Source organism: Mustela erminea, chromosome 17 (genome assembly GCF_009829155.1).
Source record: "Mustela erminea isolate mMusErm1 chromosome 17, mMusErm1.Pri, whole genome shotgun sequence".
Classification (NCBI taxonomy): domain Eukaryota; kingdom Metazoa; phylum Chordata; class Mammalia; order Carnivora; family Mustelidae; genus Mustela; species Mustela erminea.
The window spans coordinates 7,156,410-7,178,771 of record NC_045630.1 but is presented as its reverse complement, the minus strand read 5'-3'; the positions used below and the strand labels follow the sequence as shown (position 1 = coordinate 7,178,771).

General features: G+C 39.7%; 1 protein-coding gene across 4 annotated transcripts in view; it reads right to left on the bottom strand.

The window, feature by feature from the left end:
• The window catches only part of WDR64 (WD repeat domain 64), a 138,702-nt gene that overhangs the window by 93,081 nt on the left and 23,259 nt on the right, over positions 1-22,362 (bottom strand). For 3 of the 4 annotated variants that reach the window (XM_032318652.1, XM_032318651.1, XM_032318654.1), the window contains 6 exons: positions 21,032-21,134; positions 19,396-19,499; positions 15,930-15,959; positions 14,594-14,704; positions 11,685-11,899; positions 8,242-8,376 (listed from right to left, as the gene is read on the bottom strand). In XM_032318652.1, the coding sequence (XP_032174543.1) occupies positions 8,242-8,376; positions 11,685-11,899; positions 14,594-14,704; positions 15,930-15,959; positions 19,396-19,499; positions 21,032-21,134 (698 nt within the window). The remainder of the gene's footprint in view (positions 1-8,241; positions 8,377-11,684; positions 11,900-14,593; positions 14,705-15,929; positions 15,960-19,395; positions 19,500-21,031; positions 21,135-22,362) is intronic. The other variant, XM_032318653.1, reaches the window with a different exon arrangement.

Genomic DNA, 22,362 nt, shown 5'->3' with positions numbered 1-22,362 from the left:
ATCATGCCTGTAGTTTTGTGTATCTTGGAGATGACAATCCTTTCTCTGGATGTTGGAGTAGAATATACATCTTCATAGGGGCCACAGGGCATATCGTATTTCATATGGTTTCCCAAAAGCTTCTTTATGGGTATGAATATATTATAAATTGCCAACATAATACAAATCAATTAGAAATTAAGTTGCATCTATCTCTTAATTAAATGTTTCAGAAATGCACTCCTTTAAAATGCCAGAGTATAATCACTAGTAGTTAATTATGTTACAGAAACTAAATGAAAATTAATTATGCCATAGAAATGATGTTTGTGGAATCAGATCTGATGTTAGGAAATGAAACTGTTTTCAATGTGCTGTGAAAAGTTTTTACTTCATTTTCTCAGTGCAATATGTTATACATCAAGATAAACATTTTTATCTTTTTCTAAATGAGGGGGAAATATGTGTCTTTCATGAAGACTCTAACTTTCAAGAAAATGTAGGGTATAGTCAGTCATTTTAGAGATGTGATACTCTTTTCTTTCATAAAATTTCTAATTTTGTTAGTCTGTTTCTTAAATTGAAAATCTTGGAATTTAAAAAAATTCTAGCTCTATATGTGTGGAGGCTCCCTTTTCCTCTCACTTTTTGTGCATTTCATTTAAAAACTCAACTGAGCCACTGCCTCTTGGTTTTGGCTCAGGTCATGATCTCAGGGTCGGGAGATCGAGCCCTGTGTGGGGCTCCACACTGGCCATGGAGCCTGCTTGCTGGTTGGGATTCTCTCTCTCCCTCTCCGTCTTCCCCTCCACACCCCCCCCCCCCAGCTTGCACACACTCTCTCTCCCCCTCTGTCTCTCTTAAAAAAAAATAGGAAGGATCTGGGAGTTATCATCTGTGAGTTGTTAGTAGGACAAACAGACTATTCACCAATTTTCCCAGCTGCCTTTTAGTCGAACCCAAGTCCTCCAGCTATGATGCAATGTCACTGCAACTCACCAACTCTTTAGATAGAAAGGCTGAAATTCATAAAAAAATAATTACAATCAAAGAAATTGAATTTTAAATAATGGAATTAAATCATCAAGGAGGCATTTTATAGTTTTAAGGTTCGACCGCTAGTGTTTTGTTCTGTTATTATCTTTTTGGTTTTTTTGGATCTGGTGTATGAATACACCATGACAAGGATTCCCCTCCATTGAGTCAATTAACTACCCATTACCTCACATATTTACCTTTTTCTTTTTTTCTTCTTTTTCTCTCTTTCTTTCTTTTTATTTTGAGAGAGAGTGAGGGAGTGAGGACGGGGTAGAGAGAGAAAATCCTGATCATGATCCTGAGATCATGACCTGAGCCAAAATCAAGAGTCCAACACTTAAACAACTGAACCACTCAGATGCCCCTCTTTCTTTCTTTCCTTTCCTCCTTCTTTCCCTTCCCTTCTTTTCCTCCCTTTCTTCCTCCGTCCCTACCTTCCTTCCATTTCCCCTTTTTCTTTCTTTTCTTGCTTTCCTTCTTTCTTTCTTTCTTTCATCCTTTCTTTCTTTCTTCTGAGAATATTTAAGTTCTACTCTCTTAGTAAATTTCAGTTGTACAATATAGTGTTATCTACTGCAGTCACCATGTTACACACTAGATCCTCAGGTAAGTGAAAGTTTACACATTTTTCCAACTTGTCCCTATTTCTCCAACACCCAAGCCCCTGGCATCCACTTTTCTACTCTTAGTTTTCATGAGCTTGATTTTTTTTTTTTTTTTTGATCCCTCATGTAAGCGATACCATTCAGGATTTGTCTCTCTGTGTCTGGCTTATTTCACTTGATATAAGCCTCCAGACTCATCCATGTTGTCAAAAATGGCAAGATTTCATTCTTTTTTCTGTGGCTGAATAATATTGCATTCTACATATGTACCAATTTTCTTTACCCTTTCATCCATCAAGGGACACTTACTTTGTTTCCATATTTTGGATATTATAAAAAATACTGTAATTAATGTTGGGTCCATATAACTTTTTGAATTCATGTTTTATATTCTTCAGATAAATACCCAGAAATGGAATCACTGCATCATATGGTAGTTGTATTTTTAATTTTTTGAGGAACTTCTGTACTGTTTTCCTACTGGCCATCACCCAATTATTCCTTCCACTCACCCACTTCCCTTCCGTCAACCCTCAGTTTGCTTCCTAGAGTTCAGTGTCTCTTATGGTTTGTCTTCCTTTCAATTTTCATCTTGTTTTATTTTTCCTTCCCTTCCCTTATGTTCATCCGTTCTGTTTCTTAAATCCCACGTATGAGTGAAATCATATGATATTTATCTTTTTTCTCATTGACTTATTTTACTTAGATAATACCCTCTAGTTCCTTCCATGTCATTTCAAATGGCAAGATTTCATTCTTTTTCATGGTTGAGTAATATTCTGCTGTGCATACGTATGTGTGTGTGTGTGTGTGTAGACACATTTATTCATTCATCTGTTGATGGACATCTGGGCTCTTCCCACAGTTTGGTTACTGTGGACACTGCTGCTTTAAACATTGGGGTGCATGTGCCCCTTTGAATCATTATGTTCTTATCTTTTGGTTAAATACCTAATAGTGCAATTGCTGGGTTGTATTCGCTCTATTTTTAACTTTTTGAGGAACCTCCATACTGTTTTCCAAAGAAGCTGCACCAGTTTGCATTTGTGAGAATATGCAAGAGGGCTCCCCTTTCTCAGTGTCATGGCCAGCATTTGTTGTTTCCCAACTTATTAATTTTAGCCATTCTGACTGGTGTGAGGTGGTATCTCATTGCAGTTTTGATTTGTATTTCCCTGATGCTGAGTGATGTGGAGCATTTTTTCATGTGTCTGCTTGGTCATTTGTGTCTTCTTTGGAGAAATGTCTATTCATATCTTCTGCCCATTTCTTGATTGGATTTTTTGTTTTATGGATGTTGAGTTCAATAAGTCTTTAAAGACTTTGGATACTAGCCCTTTAACTGATAAGACATTTTCAAATATCTTCTTCCATTCCCATAGGTTGTCTTCTAGTTTTGACTATTTTCTTTACTGTAAAGAAGCTTTTAACTTCATGAAGTCCCAACAGTACCTTTTCGCTTTTGTTTCCCTTGTCTTTGGAGACATACGTAGCAAGAAGTTGCTGTGGCCGAGGTCAAGGAGGTTGCTGCCCCTGTTCTTCCCTAGAATTTTGATGCATTCCTGTCTCACACTGAGGTCTTTCATCTATTTTGAGTTTATTTTTGTGTATGGTATAAGAAAATGGTCCAGTTTCATTCTTCTGCATGTGACTGACCAATTTTTCCGACATCATTTTTGAAGAGACTGTCTTTTTTCCATTGGTTAAATTCTTTCCTGCTTTGCTGAAGATCAGCTGACCACAGAGTTGAGGACCCATTTCTGGGGTCTCTGTTCTGCTCCATTGATTTATTTGTCTGTTTTTGTTCCAGTACCATAGTGTCTTGATGATTATAGCTTTATAATAGAGCTTGAAGTCCAGAATTGTGATGCCTGCTGCTCTGGTTTTCTTTTTCAACATTCCTTTGGCTACTTGAGGTCTTTTCTGGTTCCATACAAATTTTAGGATTATATGTTCTAGTTCCATGAAAATGCTGATGACTTTAGCCATTCCAACGGGTGTGAGGTGATATCTCATTGTGGTTTTGATTTGCATTTCTCTGATGTTGAACACTTTTTCATGTACATTTTGGCCATCTGTATGTTTTCTTTGAAAAAAATTCTATTCAGAACTTCTGTCCATTTTTTAATTCGATTTTTTGCTTTTGAGTAGTATGAGTCACACACACACACACACACACGGATATTAGCCCCTTATCAGATGTATAGTTTGCAAATATTTTCTCCTATTTAGTAGGTGGTCTTTTCATTTTGCTGCTGATTTCTTTTGCTACATAGAGCTTTTTACTTTGATGTAGTCTCACTTGTTTACTTTTACCTTTGTTGCTTTTGCTTTGGGTGTCAGATTCAAAATGCCACAGCAAGGATCAATGTCAAGGATCTTCCCACTTATGTTTTACACTAGGAGTTTTATGGCTTTAGTTCTTTTTTTTTTTTTTTTAAAGATTTTATTTATTTATTTGACAGACAGAGATCACAAGCAGACAGAGAGGCAGGCAGAGTGAGAAGAGAAAGCAGGCTCCCCTTGGAGCAGAGAACCCAATGTGGGGCTTGATCCCAGGACACTGAGATCATGACCAGAGCCAAAGGCAGAGGCTTAACCCACTGAGCCACCCAGGCGCCCCTATGGCTTTAGTTCTTACATTCAAGTCTTTAATCCACTTTAAGTTAATTTTTGTGTGTGGTGTGAGATAGGGGCCCAGTTTTATTTGTTTGCATGTGGCTGTCCAGTTTTTCCAACACCATTTATTGAAGACACTGTCCTTTCCCATTGTGTATTCTTGGCTTCTTTGTTGTAATTAATTGGTCATATATTGTGAGTTTATTTCTGGGATTTCTATGCTGTTCCATCTGGCTTCTTTGTTGTAATTAATTGGTCGTATATTGTGAGTTTATTTCTGAGATTTCTATTCTGTTCCATGTCTGTTTTTAGACCTATGCCATACCATTTTGATTACTATAATTTTGCAATAGTTTGAAATCAGACGGCATAATGTCTCCAGCTTTGTTACTCTTTCTCAAGACTGCTTTGCCTATTTGGGGCTGTTTGCAGTTCCGTTCAAATTTTAGAATTGTTTCTTCTATTTCTGTGAGAAAATACCATTGGAATTTTGATAAGGATTGCATTGAACCTGTGCATTGCTTTGGGTAGCATGGTCATTGTGACAATATTGATTCCTCCAATCCATGAACATGGAATATCTTTTCCATTTACATGTATCTTCTTCAATTTCTTTCATTAATGTCATACAGTATTCAGTCTTCCATCTCCTTGGTGAAATTTATTCATAGCTAATTTGTTTTCTTTTTGATGCAATTGTAAATGGGATTATTTTCTTAATTTCTCTTTCCAATAGTTCATTGTGTAGAACACAACTAATTCTTGTATATTTGTATATATTTTGCATATTTGGGTATTTGATTTTGTGTCCTACAGTTTACTGAATTAATTTATTAGTTTTAACAGCTTTCTGCTGGAGTCCTCAGGACTTTCTATATGTAATATCATGTCATCTGGAAATAATGACAGTTTTACTTCTTTCTCTATTCTCTATTTGAATACCTTTTATTTATTTTTCTTCTTACTTGCTCTGCATAGGACTTCAAATATGACGTCAAATAAAAGTGGTAAAAGTGTACATCTTTGTCTTGTTCCTGATCCTAAAGGAAAAAGCTTTTAGCTTTTAATGAGTATGATGTTACCTATGGGTTTGCCATATTTCTTGTGGCTTCAGTTTGCCTTTCTCTAATGACTTATGATGTGGAATGTCTTTTCATGTGCTTATTGACATTTGTATGTCTTCTTTGGTGAGGTGTCTCTTCAGATCTTTTGACCTTTTTTTTTTTTTAAGATTTTATTTACTTATTTGACAGACAAGTAGGCAGAGAGGCAGGCAGAGACAGAGAGAGGAGGAAGCAGGCAGGCTCCCTGCTGAGCAGAGAGCCCGATGCAGGGCTCGATCCCAGGACCCTGGGACCACCACCTGAGCCTAAGGCAGAGGCTTTAGCCCACTGAGCCACCCAGGAGCCCCTTGACCTGTTTTTAAAAATTAGGTTGTTTGTTTTCTTACTGTTGAGTTTTAAGAGTTCTTGGTATATTGTGGATAAGAGTCCTTTTATCAGATATGCCTTTTGCAAATATTTTTTCCTAGTCTGTGGCTTTTGTTGTTGTTGTTATTTTGACAGTGTCTTTCCAGAGCCCAAGTTTTTAATGTTAATGAAGTCTAGCTTATCATCCATTCCTTTCATGGATTATGCTTTGGTATTATATCTATAAAGTTCCTATTTAGATTTTATTCTAGGAGTTTTATAGTTTTGTGTTTTATATTTACATCTATGATCCATTTTGAGGTGTGTGTGTGTGTGTGTGTGTGTGTGAAAAATATAAGGTTTTTTTTCTTTACCATTTTTGAAACAAGTATTGACATATTCTGAAGTCCAGAGACTCCTTCCACAAGTATGTCAGTCTACTTTTGATCCAATTAAAGGCATTCTTTATTTGTTTTTTGTTTTTTTTTAATCTCTAACATTTCTTTTTGATTATTTACTAAAATTTCTATCCCTCTGTTTACATTACCTATTTTGTTTTGTTTTGTTTTGTTTTGGCATGGTATCTACTTTATCCATTAGAGGCCTTACCATATTACTCATAGTTATTTTACCTTCCTAGTCTTCTGATTTCAATATCCCTGCTGCATCTGAGTTTAATTAGATACTTGCTCTATATCTTCAAACTGTTTTTGCATTTTGGTATGCCTTGTACATTTTTTTTTTTTTTGATAGGAGATCATAATCTATTGTGTAAAAGGAACTGCTGCAAATAGGCATTTAATAATGAGGTTGTAAGGTGGGTGGGATGAAACGAAAGTGGTCTACAATCCTTTGATTAGGTCTGTCTTTAGGTGAGCCCGTGTCCCTGAACTGTGAACTTCACAATGATTTTGCAGCATCCCTTCCCTTAGGTGAGTCAGGATGACTAGAGTGGACTGGATTTGGTATTTCACTTCTCCTGTGTGAAAGCTAGTTATCTCCTTCTCCCAGGGCGTTTAGTCTTTGATAAAACCCCAATAGCTTAGGATCTGGTAAGATGGTTTTGCTTGAGGACAGACTTTGTTAAGAACACAATGTTTGGGTGTGTTTGAATGTGGTACATTTTCCTCTTCCCCATCAGAAGCAGGAGAGGAGTTTCCAATATTCACTGTGGGAAACTGGTTGAGCTCCTGGAAGTAAAATTCACAAAAGTATGGGGACCCCTTTAACTAGGTCCTTGGAGTTTTTAACTCCTGGACTTTTCTATGTTGAGCCCCCAGTGATTTGTTAATCACAGTTTAGGTTTTCCTATCACAGTATATTGGTTTCCCAGAGGTACATGTTTGTGGATTTCTGTTCTGGTAAGTTGTGATTCTTAGTATATGCCTGTCTGTCTCTCCAGATTTGAGGACAGCAGTTTGATCTGTGACTTCACTTCTTTAAGGATTTAAGAAGGATTTGAGAAGAAGAGCTGTTGATTTTTTAGTTTTGTCTTTTTCACCTGCTGTTAGGGCCAAGTGATGACTTCCAAACTCCACATGCTAGACTAGAAACTAGAAGTCTCTATGCATTTTTAACACAGTTTTGTTGAGGTATAACTTATATAACACAAAATTCACCGATTTGTAAATGTACAATTCAGTTATTTTTAGTAAATTTATACGGTTGTATAACAATCACCACAGTAAGTTTTGGAACAATTTCAATATCCCCAAAAGTTTCCCTGTTTCTACTTCAGATCCCTTCTCTTACCACTACCTCCTGGCATCCACTGATCTACTTTCTATCTCTACAAATTTGCCTTTTCTGGACATTTGATATAAATGGGATCATTGAATGTGCAGTCCTTTGTGTCTGGCTTCTGTCAGTTAGCATCATGTTTTGAGGTCTACCCATGTTGTAGCATATAACTTAATGCATTTTTAAAAAAATTTTAACTTTTTCAACTGAAAATTGAAGTATAGCATCTGTTTTATAGTTATCATATGTAAATATAATTAACACATAGGTACTATGTTTTAATAGTTATGGTTATGGTTATATTATAGTTATACTATATGGTTATATAGTTATGGTTATATTAGTTATACTATAGTTATGGTTATATTATATAATTATTACATATGAATAGTTATCAATAAATATTTAACCAGATTAAAAATAAGACTACATACTCTTCAAATGCACCTGTCTATAAGAAAGCCATTTCATGTCTTTATTACACCTGGAACATGACGTTTGTGCTACAGACCTGTGAGTACAGGTTAGCCGGCTGACATGGAAGAATGAGTCTTACCCCCAGAACTGTAACAATATGGTTATAGATGCACCCATATTGATTTATTCCAATAGATTGTGGCAATAAACATCAGATGAGCAAAACTGTTGCTAGGAAGACACATCCTATTCCAATTTGCATGAGTAACGTCCATGACTTCCTAAAAAGGTAATTAATCTTGTCAAGTAAATGGAATCATTCACACCTGATGTTTCTAAAAACTAGTTTGTAAATTCCAGGGCCATCATGGTCTTAGTAGTTGTAAAAAGTCTGAAGTTGCAGAAAGTTCATGTACACAAACTACTGTACTTACAAATTATCCTCAAGTCTCTTCAAGGATTCCAAAACCAGGGAATGAACACTGTCTAAGGAGCAGGACCCAAAACAGCTCAGGGGTGTAATGTATCTAATTTTCATCACCCAGTCATTATGCAGCTTCCTTTTAACACTGCAATGAGAAGAAAAAAGGGAGGGGTTACGTTAGACACACACAAGCTTGCACGTGGGGCACCGTCGTGTGCCTGATACCACTTTTAACCGTTTAACTATTTATCATCTAGCATATTTAAAATGGAAAAATAAAAATGTATTTATCAAATCAAATACCGAGCTGTAGATTCAGAATTAAAGGAATAACCTAGAAGCGTCTCTGTCTAATACGAGCACTATTATCCTCACTTTACTGAGAAATTCGGGTCATCCAAAGGGACTGTGTTTCATTTTGTTTTGGATGAGTCAATTCATGTTCATATTTTCCATGAATACTTTCCAAACTAGAAAGCTGGGGAAATTTGTAGTCCCTGGTAGTCCGTGTTTCTACTGAAGCTGAGGCTGGGACAGTTGTCTTCCTAGCTCTAAAGCCTTGCTCATCAGTGCACAGGACATTTCAGTGACAGGCTTAGTATTAGGGGTCAAAACTTTTATGGTAGAATTCTTGTCTTAACCTGGAGGAAACCATCTTCCTGTTGTTATATTTACTCATGTTTTACGGTATACTTGTTTCCTCATTCGCAATGCTTATTGAGTGCCTACTGTATCCCAGGTAAAAGGACATAAGGATGACTACGGTAAAATTCTTGTTCCCAAGTTCCTGAGATTCGCGTTGAGGTGTAGAAGTGTTTAGAACTCAAGGCGGGAACGTTCGACAATATGGGATTAAACAGAGTAGAGAGATTTCTTCTTCCATGCCAGACTGTGTTTAACTGGGACTCTGGTACTGGCTACTTTCTTCTTTAATTTGTAGGACATTTTGCATACCGGTGTTTTCTACCCATGCCCTTACCCCCACCCATTTAAAATGAATGAATTATGTGAGTATCTACTGCAGGAAAACATTAATGATAGCTCCAGAGTTTAATTACCCCTTTGGCCTTAATACTTTTCATTTTGTTAGTTTGAGAATCTGTTGGTGTAAGAACATGCCTCCCCACGCAGCCCATCTATACTCTTCAGACTTGAATAATTTGAATCATGTACATGAAGATCTCTATATGATTAAATCATCTACATGTAAATAATCACCCAAAAGAACCAATGCAAATTAGCATTCATTTAGCTGTACCCAGATTCCTCAGATTCCTCAGAGGCCCCATCTCATTTCGAACATATCCAGCTAATAAAAACAGGAATGGGAAAGAGGCCATGGAATTTTCTGACGGGTGACAAAAATCTCAGAAAGAAAATTCATGTCTCAGCTTCTATTCAAGAGCCTGTCATAACTGGAATGAAGTGCTTAATAGTGTATACGAGGTACATAGAAAAGTTAAATGTTTTTACTTAATATTATATCATGAACATTCTCCTTGTTATTAAATATATTTCAAAACATTATTAAATGAGAGTGCATGGCATTCCCTAATATGCTTATACTATGATTTACTGAATGCCTTTGGTACTTAAAGGCTTTTTTTTTTTTTTTTTAATTTATTTGACAGAAAGAGAGTACAAGCAGGCAGAGCGTCGGGCAGAGGGAGAGGGAGAAGCAGGCTTTCCACTGAGCAGAGAGCCTGATGTGGGGCTCGACTCCAGGACCCTGCGATCATGACCTGAGCCGAAGGCAGAGGCTTAACCCACAGAGCCACCCAGATGCCCCCACTCTTGGTATTTTAAATATCCAACCAAAAAAGGTGCTGACAAAAAAATATATTTTACATATAAATGTGTTATATTTATACGGACATATTTACAAAATATGTAAACATATTTGTGGAAACTATATTATATTTTGTTATAGATGTATATAATATCTGAATTATTTACCTAAATAATTAATCATTTAAATTAATTATTCCTCCCTTGTTGGACACTAGTGACTTTACTATTAGAAACAATGCTGTGATAACCATACTTATATTTTTAAACGCATGGGGATCCTGGGTCCTAATGTAGAAAGGTTTAGTAAGACACTCGATGCATCTCCCAGACTGCTCTCCTGAAAGGGATCAAGCTCAAACTTCCACCACCGATAGTCGGTGAGACTGCCCATTTACAGAATCTACCCCATTTTCAAACCCTACCCCATTTTCATTGTTAGAAATGAGAAATTTTACCCAATTTTAAGTTGTACTTCTTTGATTAAGAATACTTCTTTGTTCTTCTGCTAATAAAAGTAATATATATTTACTGTAAAAATGTAAAAGACAGTCCATTATAAAGACAACAAAAAATCACCTAGAGGGCGCCTGGGTGGCTCAGTGGGTTAAGCCGCTGCCTTCGGCTCAGGTCATGATCTCAGGGTCCTGGGATCGAGTCCCGCATCGGGCTCTCTGCTCAGCAGGGAGCCTGCTTCCCTCTCTCTCTCTCTGCCTGACTCTCTGCCTACTTGTGATCTCTCTCTGTCAAATAAATAAATAAAATCTTTAAAAAAAAAAACCACCTAGAATCCCATCATTTGGAGATAATTGTTAGCATTTTTGCCTGATGATCACTTTGAAATGTTTATTGACTCTTTGCACTATGTGTGTCTGTGCATAAATTATCTGTTCACAGTCTTTGCCCATTTTTCTTGGGGAATGATTATTTTCTAATTGAACTGCCAAAACTATTAAAGAGTATCAACCCATTGTTTCTCATATTTAGTATATTTATCACAGTTTTTATTTACTTTTTAAAGATTTATTTATTTTAGAGAGAGAGAGAGAGAAAGAGAGATTGTGAGTGGGGGGAAGGGCAGAGGGAGAGAGAGAGTCCTCAGGCAGACTCCTTGCTGGGCATGGAACCTTACGTGGGGCTCGATACCAGGACCGTGAGATCATCACCTGAGCCAAAATTAAGTCAGACGCTTAACTGACTGAGCCACCCAGGTGCCCCTTCAGTTTGTTATTTACTTTTAAAATGTTATCTTCTGATGTCCAGAAATTTTTATTTTTTCTCCACATCTATCCAATTTTTTTCTTTGAATTCTGTATCGATTGCTTTTACATTGAGGCTCTCTTTCCATATACAAGTGCTAGCAAATAGTCATACATATTTTTTACAGTTTTTTCATTATTTAACTTTTTTTCATTTAATTTACACACTTTAATTCACTCAAATACCTATAGACTTTGTCAATAACATTTACAATTGGAATTCCAGTGGCTAATTTTCCTCTCTCTCTTCCCAGTTATGCTGGAAGTTCCTTGAGGTAAGAAGTGTTTCTAGCTCGGCTTTGTATTTCAGATCTCTACCATAGGGCCTGGTACATTGCATTCACTATACAAATACTTGAACACTGTCTATATTAGAAAAATTCAACTGCCCATGTGATACCCTTACCTTTTAAAGTTCTTTGAGTCTAAGACTTGGCTTTGTAGTTTTTTCTTGGATTTTGCCTGCTTTAGTCCAAAGTCATCACTGTTTATTGTGAATTTGTTCACGAAACCACCATCATCCCCCAAGAGGATATCGTCTCTGCAGAGCTGGTTGGGCAGAGACACGACACACACACAAAGAAGGCAGTGATCCATAGGCTTTATGACAAAATAGCTTTCCTAGAAGCAGAAGGATGCTTTCAGTGAGTTATTACATTGCTCTAAATGTCCACATAGTAATCACTGCCTATTATATGATGAAAGTCTTATTTTCTGATATTTTTAATTTTAGATATTCACATTGTGTTAAAGAAATTTGAAAAAAGAAAAAAAGTTAAGCAAGTAAAAGTTAATGAACATTCACTGTGAGCCCAACATTGTGTGCTTTGGGTACTTTTTGGGGAAAAAGGTGAAGTACCTTGCCTCAATACTTTAATGAGATTTTCTATTTGGTTGCTATGAATGTCCCTCTCTTGGATTTGTAAGGCAATACTAATGGGAAGCATAAGAAGGTTTGGCTGTTATAAGACTGCTGACATAAAACTGTATGGGAAAATAGGAAAATCAAAGTATTAACACCCCAATTATGTCATAAGAAGTTATCAGGAAACACATATCCTAACATCCAAGTCTGTCCAGAAATATTCAGCAAGCATCTATCAAGCTGCCTCTAGGCTGTTGTGCTGGGTTCACTAAGCTGTACAGCCAGGGCTGTCCCAGAAATCAGTCTCTACCTAAGATAGAAGAAAACAGTATTTAAATTTTTTTTTGTTTTGGGGCACCTGGGTGGCTCAATCGGTTAAGTGTCTGTCTTCAGCTCAGGTCATGGTCCCAGGGTCCTGGGATCGAGCCCCATGTCAGGCTCCCTGCTTAGCAGGAAGCCTGCTTTTCCGTCTCCCTGTGCCTGCCTCTCTGCCTGCTTGGGCTCTATCTCTCTCTCAAATACATAAATAAAATCTTTAAAAAAATTTTTGTTTTGTTTTGTTTCCTCTAGGATGAGTGAGATTTGAACATATTTAGAGCATCATTCAGTCATTCAACAAGTAATCACAGAGCACCTACGATGAGCCAAGAGCTGTTCTAGGCATGGGGCATATGCTGATAAAGAAGACCAGTTTCTGACGTGGCGGAACCACCATTCCATGCAGGAATGCAGGTATAAAAACAGCATTTCATTCGGATCGTGAGAAGTGCTCTGGGGAAATAAACAAGGGTGCTATGATAACGAGTGACTGGAGAGGCCCCTGTAGGTCCCCGGGTCTGGGACGGTGACCTTTGATCTGGCATGAACTGGTCCAGAGAAAGATTCAGAGGCAACTGACATGAGGAGCCCAGAAGGACAGATGAAGGTCAAAAAAATAAAAAGGGAAGAGCTTGGCCCTGCATGAGGCAGGAGGGAATGGGAGTGGCCAATGCAAGGATATTTTGCCTCTAGAGAGAGGAAGGAGGAAAGGAAGTAGGGTGTCCTCACTGAAGCTGTGGGTGGGAGAGCCCGGATTTGGAAGAGGACAAGCCTCGTAGACTCCAATTTCTCAGGAAAATAGGGACGAGTACATCTGCTGAGAGGGAGAGAGCCTGAGGGCAATATCGCCCTTTTGCAGTATTGCCAGGGATGGGAAAGTGACTTGGCAAGGCCAAGAAAGACGTTGACAGAAGCCAGCGAATCCTCAGATGAGTCTGCAGACCCTGAATTTACAGTGATGCGGACGGTGGTGGCTTCGTGGCTTTTTTCTCCAGGAGGGCTGAGCCTCCGTGAGGGCGAAGAAACAGGCTGTCACATCTCACCAGGACTGGAGTTTCAAAGGATTTCGGAGAGTGGGAGGTGGGGATGGCTTCAGCCCAGATGATCTGCCCAGCTGGTGCAGGCAGGCAGGCACAGGAGGGGGAGGAGGGGGACGGAGAGCAGAAGAGGACGGCCTCGAGGAACCGGAGGCTTCCATGGGGCTGAGAAGCAAGACTGAAAACTGGAGGGAGCTGGGCAGAGAAGAGGCTGCAGGCCAGGAGCCGGCGACACATCCCATAACAACAAAGGACGCGAGGCAACAATCTGCCTTCTTCAAGTCATGCTGGCATCATTCCCTGGGTGCAACAGTGGGGACAGGAATGACAAGTTTGGTTTTTCACTGAGCCTAGGGACAAGCAGGGCACGGAGGAAGGCTAATTACTTCTTAATCCTCCTCGTCCGTCCTTCGAAGTCAGCCACTTCCTGAGGGCATTTTTGTATAATCTTGCCTCTCCATGAACTCCTGGTGCCCTTGGTTTTTTTTGTTGTTGTTTGTTTGTTTGTTTGTTGTTACTGTATAGTTTGCTATACCATTATGTTATATTTTATGTCTTTTCATGACATCTTTCAAGACTGAGTTTTGTTTGAGTGCAGGGAACCTGTTCATGGCTTCTATACGTCTGTGAGTGCTCAGGAAATATTGTAAATTACTTTAGTGGTTACAGATCAGGCACGGAAGGAACAACACTGGCATCTGCCCCATTAGATATTTTGCCAGAATGAGTCATTTGATTTTTAGTAATTTTCTTAGGAAATGAAGCTGAACTGGAGGGAAAGTCTCTGAACTTGATAACACAATCAAAGAGTTAATACCTGGATTCAGAGAAGGGTATGAGAGAAGGAAGAAATTCTCTCTCTCAAAAACAAAACAAGTTTCACCAAATTAAACGGGCACTAAATGGAAAGAGTGCTCCTTTTTAATGAGCCTCACAGAATAGTAACGCTGAACTTGTTTAATCATGGACTGGATTAGTTAACCCCCTCATTTTACAGATGAGGAACTGACACTGGGCAGCGGAAGCGGACTGCTCACATCCTCGAGGGCTGGAAGAGGAAACTCGGTACTTGGAGGGTTCCTCTTGGCACCGTACCTGGCCACTGCCTTGAGCTTTATAATCCCAGACAATGATGGTCCTTTCTGTAGTGGCGACGATTCTTTTCAGCTGTGAGAGGTAATCACATCCTGTGATCCAGGAGGTGTCCTGAGGGAAAAAAACAGAATTGGGAGAGGCGGGTTTTGGTCTATCCAAGGACATGGTTACTTACTAAAGAGTAGGTCAGTTACATCTCCTTGCAGGGGAGCCTTGCAATGTCTCTTCTCCGATGTCTGGAGAAGAGGCTCTCATCTTTCACCCTTTGACACTTCCCTTGAGTTTCTCAGCACGGTCAGCTGGAGAGTGAGGAAACGAGCTCATGCCTGTCACAGCTCCCTGGAGGCAAAGAGACACCAGCAGAGCAGGCATGTTTGTGCACTCTTCACTGTCGGGAGAACACCTCTCCACGGGGCCGTGGGGGAGGCCAGATTAAGCCGCTTCTCTGGCCCTGTCCCCACGCACACAATTTTTAGCTAGAAAAGACCTTAGTGATCACCAGGTCAATAACCGAGTTGAGCCCGCTGAGTCTGTTTTGTGTTGCCTGAAGTCACCAAGCTGGCACGGGTGGGATCGGTCATGTCAACGACACACAACAAGGCCAGAGCCACAGTCCCCGTTTACGAGGGCCTACTGTGCACCCGACACTGCTGCACGCATTTCAGACCTACGTTAAGAATTCTAACCTTTGTTTCAGCCTTAGAAGCGAAGGCTCCGAGGCTTAGAGAGGAGGCCGACTCATCTGCCAGGTGGCCTGGTGCCGTCCTGGGTGGTTCCGGGCCTTCAGTGCCTATAAGCAGGGCGAAAAGGCAGGCGTGTCCCCACACCTCTCACAAAGCCATGGTGGGACTCTGAGAGCAACCTGTCACAGCTTTACAAATGCAAGTTCACTTCTCCGGGTAGCGATATGGATTAAGTAAATTACCAAATCGGACTCAAATATTTTCTGCAATTTCCAAGTTTACAATGTTTTCAAGTTATTTCCCTTGGCCATTTCCTTGTAGTTCTCACAACTTGGAGAGTGTTGGGTTTGTTTGTTTTTTTAGTTCCTCAATAGGGGGAGCTCAGGAAAACCTGAGGGAGACTTTTAAATGGAAGCTTCCAGGGAGTCACGTCTCCAAGCGCTTCTCTGAAATAAATTTAACCTCAGCAAGCGAGGTGAGGGTCCTCTGCTGCTGCTCAAGGTTTAGTGCGGATCCAAGTCACAGACTCACAGTATGAAGACATCTTATTCTTAGAGCCTCTTCGACCTGCATCGAGATTGTGGCTTGTAATGGAGGAACCGTTAGCACATTCTGAAAGCGGACTTCATGAGGAGTTTATAACATGTACTTACCGTAACACTGGTGCTGGTCTGGACTCTCATCTATAAACAAAGGAGGAGAAAAATGAAAGCTCGCTGGCACTATAATAAAAATGGAGAAAGTTGGCTCTAAAAGAACATTTTATCTCCACGGTTTAGTCTTACTTGTCATTTCCACCTTCTGTGAGTTTCCTCCTTTTCTCTTTTCCCTCAAAAACCTGGCTCTGTGGAATGATTCACTGCTGGCTTTGGACACGGTTGGTGCTTCTTTTTTTTTCTTTTTTAAAGATTTTATTTATTTATTTGAAAGAGAGAGACAGAGATGGTGAGAGAGAACAGGAGCTGGGGGAAGAGGGAGAAGCAGGGTCCCCACTCCGCGGGGAGCCAGACCCAAGGCTCGATCCCAGGACTTTGGGATCATGACCTGAGCAGAAGGCAGACGCTTAACCCACTGAGCCACCCAAGCGCCCTATAGTTAGTGCTTCTGTGGCTTGCCTTTAAGTCTGATAACTGTGCTCTTAGATTACACTGTACTAATGATTTTTCCCTGTTTGCAAACTGTCTCAAATTCTTTAGTTTTCAGAGCAACATAGGATATCAAAAAGAGGGAATACAAAATAATACTAAGAGCAATGGCAAGAGTGGTCTGAAAGGATGCTAACTAGGTCAGTATGAATACAGCTTGGTGTGCGGGGGATAAAACACAGCTTCATTTGGAAGTTCTCTCTTAGGTCCCTGAGACATGCAAGAACATTCTACCCAGTGGGCTTCCTCTCTTACTGGATAAATTATCTACTGCATAATCTCACGCCTGGTACATGCAGGTAGAGAAGATAGATTTACTCCATGCAGGCCTGTAAGGTACCTGAGCAGCCTCTTCTCCCCTTAGGGCATGCTAATTGCTTCCAAGGTCAAGGTCAGTATTTGAAGTCTATGAATGACCTAGTTTCTTTTGCATGGTCATGTGGTCTTGACAAAAATGGCTGCCCGGAAGAAATAGATTGCGTGAAAAGAGGGAAACGTAAATTAGATCCCTAAAACTGTTAGTCATGGTCATCTCAGACTGTCTTTCATCTGAAGAGTTCAAAGACGCTTTTCCATCCAGGGACGTTTCTCCAGACAGGAAATATTAAGTGCCCTCAGGAAACTGGTGAGCCCAGAACAGAACTCCTGTGATTTTCCTCTCCTACTTCTCGATTTCCATCCTTAGTGGAAAGCACATGCTTCAGTTTCTTTTACCATCCTTAAAAGTTACATAATCCTGATGGATATCTTCTGAATTTTGAAAACCTAGCCTTTTTTGGAAGAATTTTTGCTAATGACATTTAGAGTGTCTATCACCAAACCCTCTAGAGAACACCGTGAAAATTCTTAACTGTGTGTACTGTACTTTACAGAGAACCTAAATTATGGATTAACCTATTATATTTTGTGTTGTTCATGACTATCTTTTAATAAATTTTTCCTGTGACCTACCTTAACATTAGCTTTTCACAGAATGTGTCATCCTATATGTAAGACACACAACTTTCAAAATGCTGTTGATTCCTGGTATATCAAATCTTTTTTTAAAAAAGACTTTATTTATTTGACAGACAGAGATCACAAGTAGGCAGAGAGGCAGGCAGAGAGAGAGGAGGAAGCAGGCTCCCCGCTGAGCAGAGAGCCCAATGTGGGGCTCGATCCCAGGACCCTGAGATCATGACCTGACCCGAAGGCAGCGGCTTAACCCACTGAGCCACCCAGGCACCCCTGGTGTATCAAATCTTCAAGTAATTTTTAAGAATTTTTTTTTCTCTCCAACCGCATGGTTTTTATAAGACACAGATGTGTTTGTGAATATACACGTACGCACCTCTAAGCATGGGTGAATGAGTGTGTGTGCGTGCACGCGTGAGAGAGAGGTCTGTGGAATATGAAAAGGCCCCCTCACTTATTTCACATAATCCTGAGCTATGTCATCAGGAAGATCATTATTTTTCTTCTCGTGTTCTTCTTTACACTCCGTCTTGGTCTATCTTTGAGGAAATGAAAGTAAGAAAATGAGAAGGGAAGTAAGGCGCCAAGGAGGAAGGAGAGCGAGGAACGTGCTCACGTTTAGATGAGGCCACGCAGTTCTGTGTTCACACCGTCTGTCCGTGACTGCAACCACCACCGTCTCCTGAGTGCTCACAGTGATGCTAGGTAATGCTAGTGATGCTAGTGATGCTAGTGATGCTAGGTCTGTGTGCATTAATTCCAGCAGCACAGCTGCCTCGGCTCTGAATGAAGGATCCAGGGCTTGGAGATGCATAGGTAACACACACACAGCTGGCGAGTGCCCGAGCTAGGCAGGGACACCAAGCTCCATGTCCACACCAGGAACCTTCTACCGCTCCTCCTCGGGGCCCAGGAAGCCTGATCCCTGAAGGACTAAACATTACTGTTGAAATTGTAATCATTTGATGATCATTTTAAATATAGTTTATTTGTATAATGCTTATCTCTAGTTGGAAATGAACCCATCACTGGAATTATTTGCTTTGTTATTTATTTTTTGATATTCCCTTTTATTTTCATAGTGAAATACTGGGTGGTCTATATCATTACACATTCCAATACAATCTCTCATGGTTTGGAAGTGGAAGCCCAAAACTTACGAATTTAGAAGGGACAGTAATAGTTACGCGCTACACGGACATGGGAATCTATCGTTCATATAATGCTTCTACGTTCATTGTGTCATTCACCTTCACTGCAGCCCGCTGAGGGAGAGAGGACCGGTTCTGGTGTCATTTCATAAATGGGAGAAGAGGCATAATAAGTTGCCTCATTAAGTTCCCTATTTAACAGCCTAGCTGGTAAAACATAGGAGCCAGAATGTGAACCACCTTTTAACTCCAAGTCCAAAGTTCTTGTTGGGACCCTCTACACTTGTTAGGATTCTGACAAAATCACTTGTCTCATGAGTTTTTCTGATTTTTATCCGAGAAGTTATCCAGGATCATCCTATAATTATGCTGATGCCATGTGGTTTGGTGAGACTCCTTGAGGAACGCTTGGGTGGCTCAGTCCATTAAGCTTCCAACTCTTGCTTCCAGCTCAGGTCATGATCTCATGGTTTAGGATAGAGCTCTGTGTCTGGGTTCATGCTCAGCACAGAGTCTGCTTCAGATTCTCTCTCCCTGCCCCTCTGACCCTCCCATTCGTGCTCTGTTTCTCTCTTAAACAAATAACTATTAAAAACAAAAACAAAAACAAAAACAAAACTCCCTGAGGAACACTGCCAAATGCAGTTACCAAAATCTCAAAAATTGCTCCAGGGCTCCGCAATCCTCTCTTTTTAGGAACATCTGTCTTTATTTTTTGGAATAACTCTGAAACATGTTTATGTTTGCTGTTGCAGCTGGTAAGTATGCACAGTGCATAGACGACAGAGAAGGAGGGAACGAACAAAGGAACACGTGAATGGGAGGAGGAAGGGACGAGGGGGGAGGGGGGATCCACGCTGTCAAATTACCTGGCTGTTAAAGACTGTTATCAATCCTTTCTGAGAAGCTGTGATTAGTAAATCCAGCTGAGGGACCTTGACAATGCACTTAATCACATCCCGTCTTCTACTACCTGCCAACAACATAATATGCATTTCAATTCCCAGCAGTCAAGATCCTGAAACTCATTTGTTAGGTTTGTGTTTAAAAGAAAAGAGTAAGCAAAGAAACTTTTTACTTTTTTGCTGAAAAAGCAGATTAAACCATAAAACTCAGCACCTGTTACTTTTCTTAGCACTAATTTTTGTATTTAAACTCAATTGGCCAGCATACAGTACCTCATTAGTTTCAGATGTAGAGTTCAATAATTCATCAGTTGCATAGAACACCCAGTGCCCATCACCCCATGTGCACTCCTTCATGCCCATCACCCACCTTCCCTCAATTTGTTTCCTAGAGTTGAGTCTCTCACGGTTTGTCTCCCTGAATTTCTTCCTTTCCATTTTCCCTCCCTTCCCTTATGATCTTCTGTGTTGTTTTATATATTCCACATATGAGTGAAACCATATGATCATTGTCTTTCTCTGACTGACTTATTTCACTCAGGAAAATGCCCTCCAGTTCCATCCAAGTCAATATCAATGATAAGTATTCATCCTTTTTGATGGCTGAATAATATTCCATTGTAGATATGAACCACATCTTCTTTATCCATTCATCTGTCAGTGGACATCTTATTGCTTTATCATCATCCCTGGAGATACTAATCTGGATTTATGACACTTTCCAAATCAATGTGGTGCATGAATCCTAGAGAAAATGTATATATACTCATGCTCCTGCCACATATTTTGCAGAGAACATGTTTTGCAAACATCTTTTGGAATCATTCCATTTTGAGATTTCCACATCTCTCAGGAATCCTTTCTTTGAACAGTCACAATCATGATTTACACAGAGTAAAAGCCTAATATGATCTCAGGCTTTGGGGCATAAGAGAATAAAATGTTATTATTAAGGATTTTTTTGTTTGTTTTTGAATGTTTTGGGAAAAAAAAAACCCGATTCCTTCATGGTTTTTTGTTTGTTTGGTTGGTTTTTTGCCTATGTGTTGAACTGATAAAACCATATATATGGGACCTCTTTCCAGCGTGATCAGTTTTCATAATTGTAAGCTCTCCGAAAAGCAAATGGACAGATCTCATACTCCAGTGTTATCAGCCTAATCCATGCATTCTCAAAAGACAAAAGAAAGTCCTCAAGGGGGTGAAGACTGGTTCTTGGGGGACGTAAATGAGTCTTGCTCTTTTTGTGTATAAAGCACAGATACACAAACTTACGTAAACAGATACATAGTACATCCGACATATTAAAGTGTTACGGAGTTGGGGAGGAGTGCAGGGGGTGCAATCGGGGAAAAAAATGTCTAAAAGACTCCTTAGGAACCCTGATACTGAAACAAACATGAAAACAGTATAATGAAAACTAATGAAAGGAAGGTTAAGAACACTGTCCTGTTCCAAGCTACCACCACTCCCTCTCCTTTGGCTCCCCCCAACCTGGGCTATTTTCAACTATAGGGGTAATTTCTGTCTTCAGCTCCCAATTTTTTTTGAGAAAATGTTAAAACCCATATTCATTTGGAAAGGAAATTAAGAATATCACCTGAAATTATAACTCGCTGTTTTCTGGAAATAAGGAAAACCAAATTTTCTTCATCCATCTGGGAAGCAAGAGAATCTTCTTCAGAGGAGAAGTATCCAAAGATCTAAAATGCCAAACAACACGCATATAAACATGTGCAGTATCTCAAAATTGGTTGTAACGTAACAGGTTTGATATTAGTTGAAGTTAAAGTTTAATTTGGATGAATGGTCAACACCTTGCTTTCTAAATGCCTGGGCATTGCCCATAGCAATAGAAAGCAGCTAATTATATTCAACACATCCTATGCTGATGGCTTGTGATTTCTACACAGTTGCTGATTCTTCTTTCTGATGGATGAACTGGTGTACCAGGCTGGTGTCTTTGCTCAGACTCACAGTTCTTTTAGGAACTAACATTTTTGTTTGGCAATCAAATCAGCCTTCATCAGACAGGGTCCCCACTGAGAACCTTGACATTGAATTTGGCCATTCCTACCCATTTTCCATAAATCTTCCTGGGCAAGTTTTTTCATCCCTACTAAGGGGAGTTTTGGCATTTAAGAGATAGTATAGTTTCTCTATTTAACTGTTCCAAATGCTACTCTCTAGGCACTGCATGAAAATAAATTACTATGAGAGAATCCCAAAGAGGAAGAGTATTCTTTATTTGTAGATAAACTGTCAAATTCTGTAATTCCAAGGAATTTGAAAAATAAGATAGCTATTCTTCAGTTGTTTTGTGAATAAGCAGAAGTAAAATTCTCATAAATGAAGGACACAATTATTTCTCATACAGATGAGCCTAGTTAGCGCTTGTCAGTGAATGGAGGAATGAACTGTGGTGAATCGAACATTAACGTATGTACAAACCACTGGGAATCCTTTTAAAGTGCAGATTCTGATTTAGTTGGTCTGGGGTGGGGCCAGAGAGTGTGCATTTCTAATGAGCTCCTCATGAGGGGCGATGCTTTTGGTATAAAAGATCTCAAGAACAAGTCGACTGAAAATAATCAAAACCAGCCATATATTAGCTTTTTTTTCCAAAAATATTTTTTTAAATTTATTTTCAGCGTAACAGAATTGTTTATGCACCACACCCAGTGCTCCATGCAATCCGTGCCCTCCATAATACCCACCACCTGGCTCCCCCGACCTCCCACCCCCCGCCCCTTCAAAACCCTCAGATTGTTTTTCAGAGTCCACAGTCTCTCATATATTAGCTTTTTAAAATGACATTGGTTTATTTTGATGCTAGTTAGCAGTTGAGCAACTTATGTTAACCTAGGTCCCCTCATCGGTGGCGTCACAAATGGCGTTACTTCCTCCTTTACCTTCCCCCACGTGCAGACC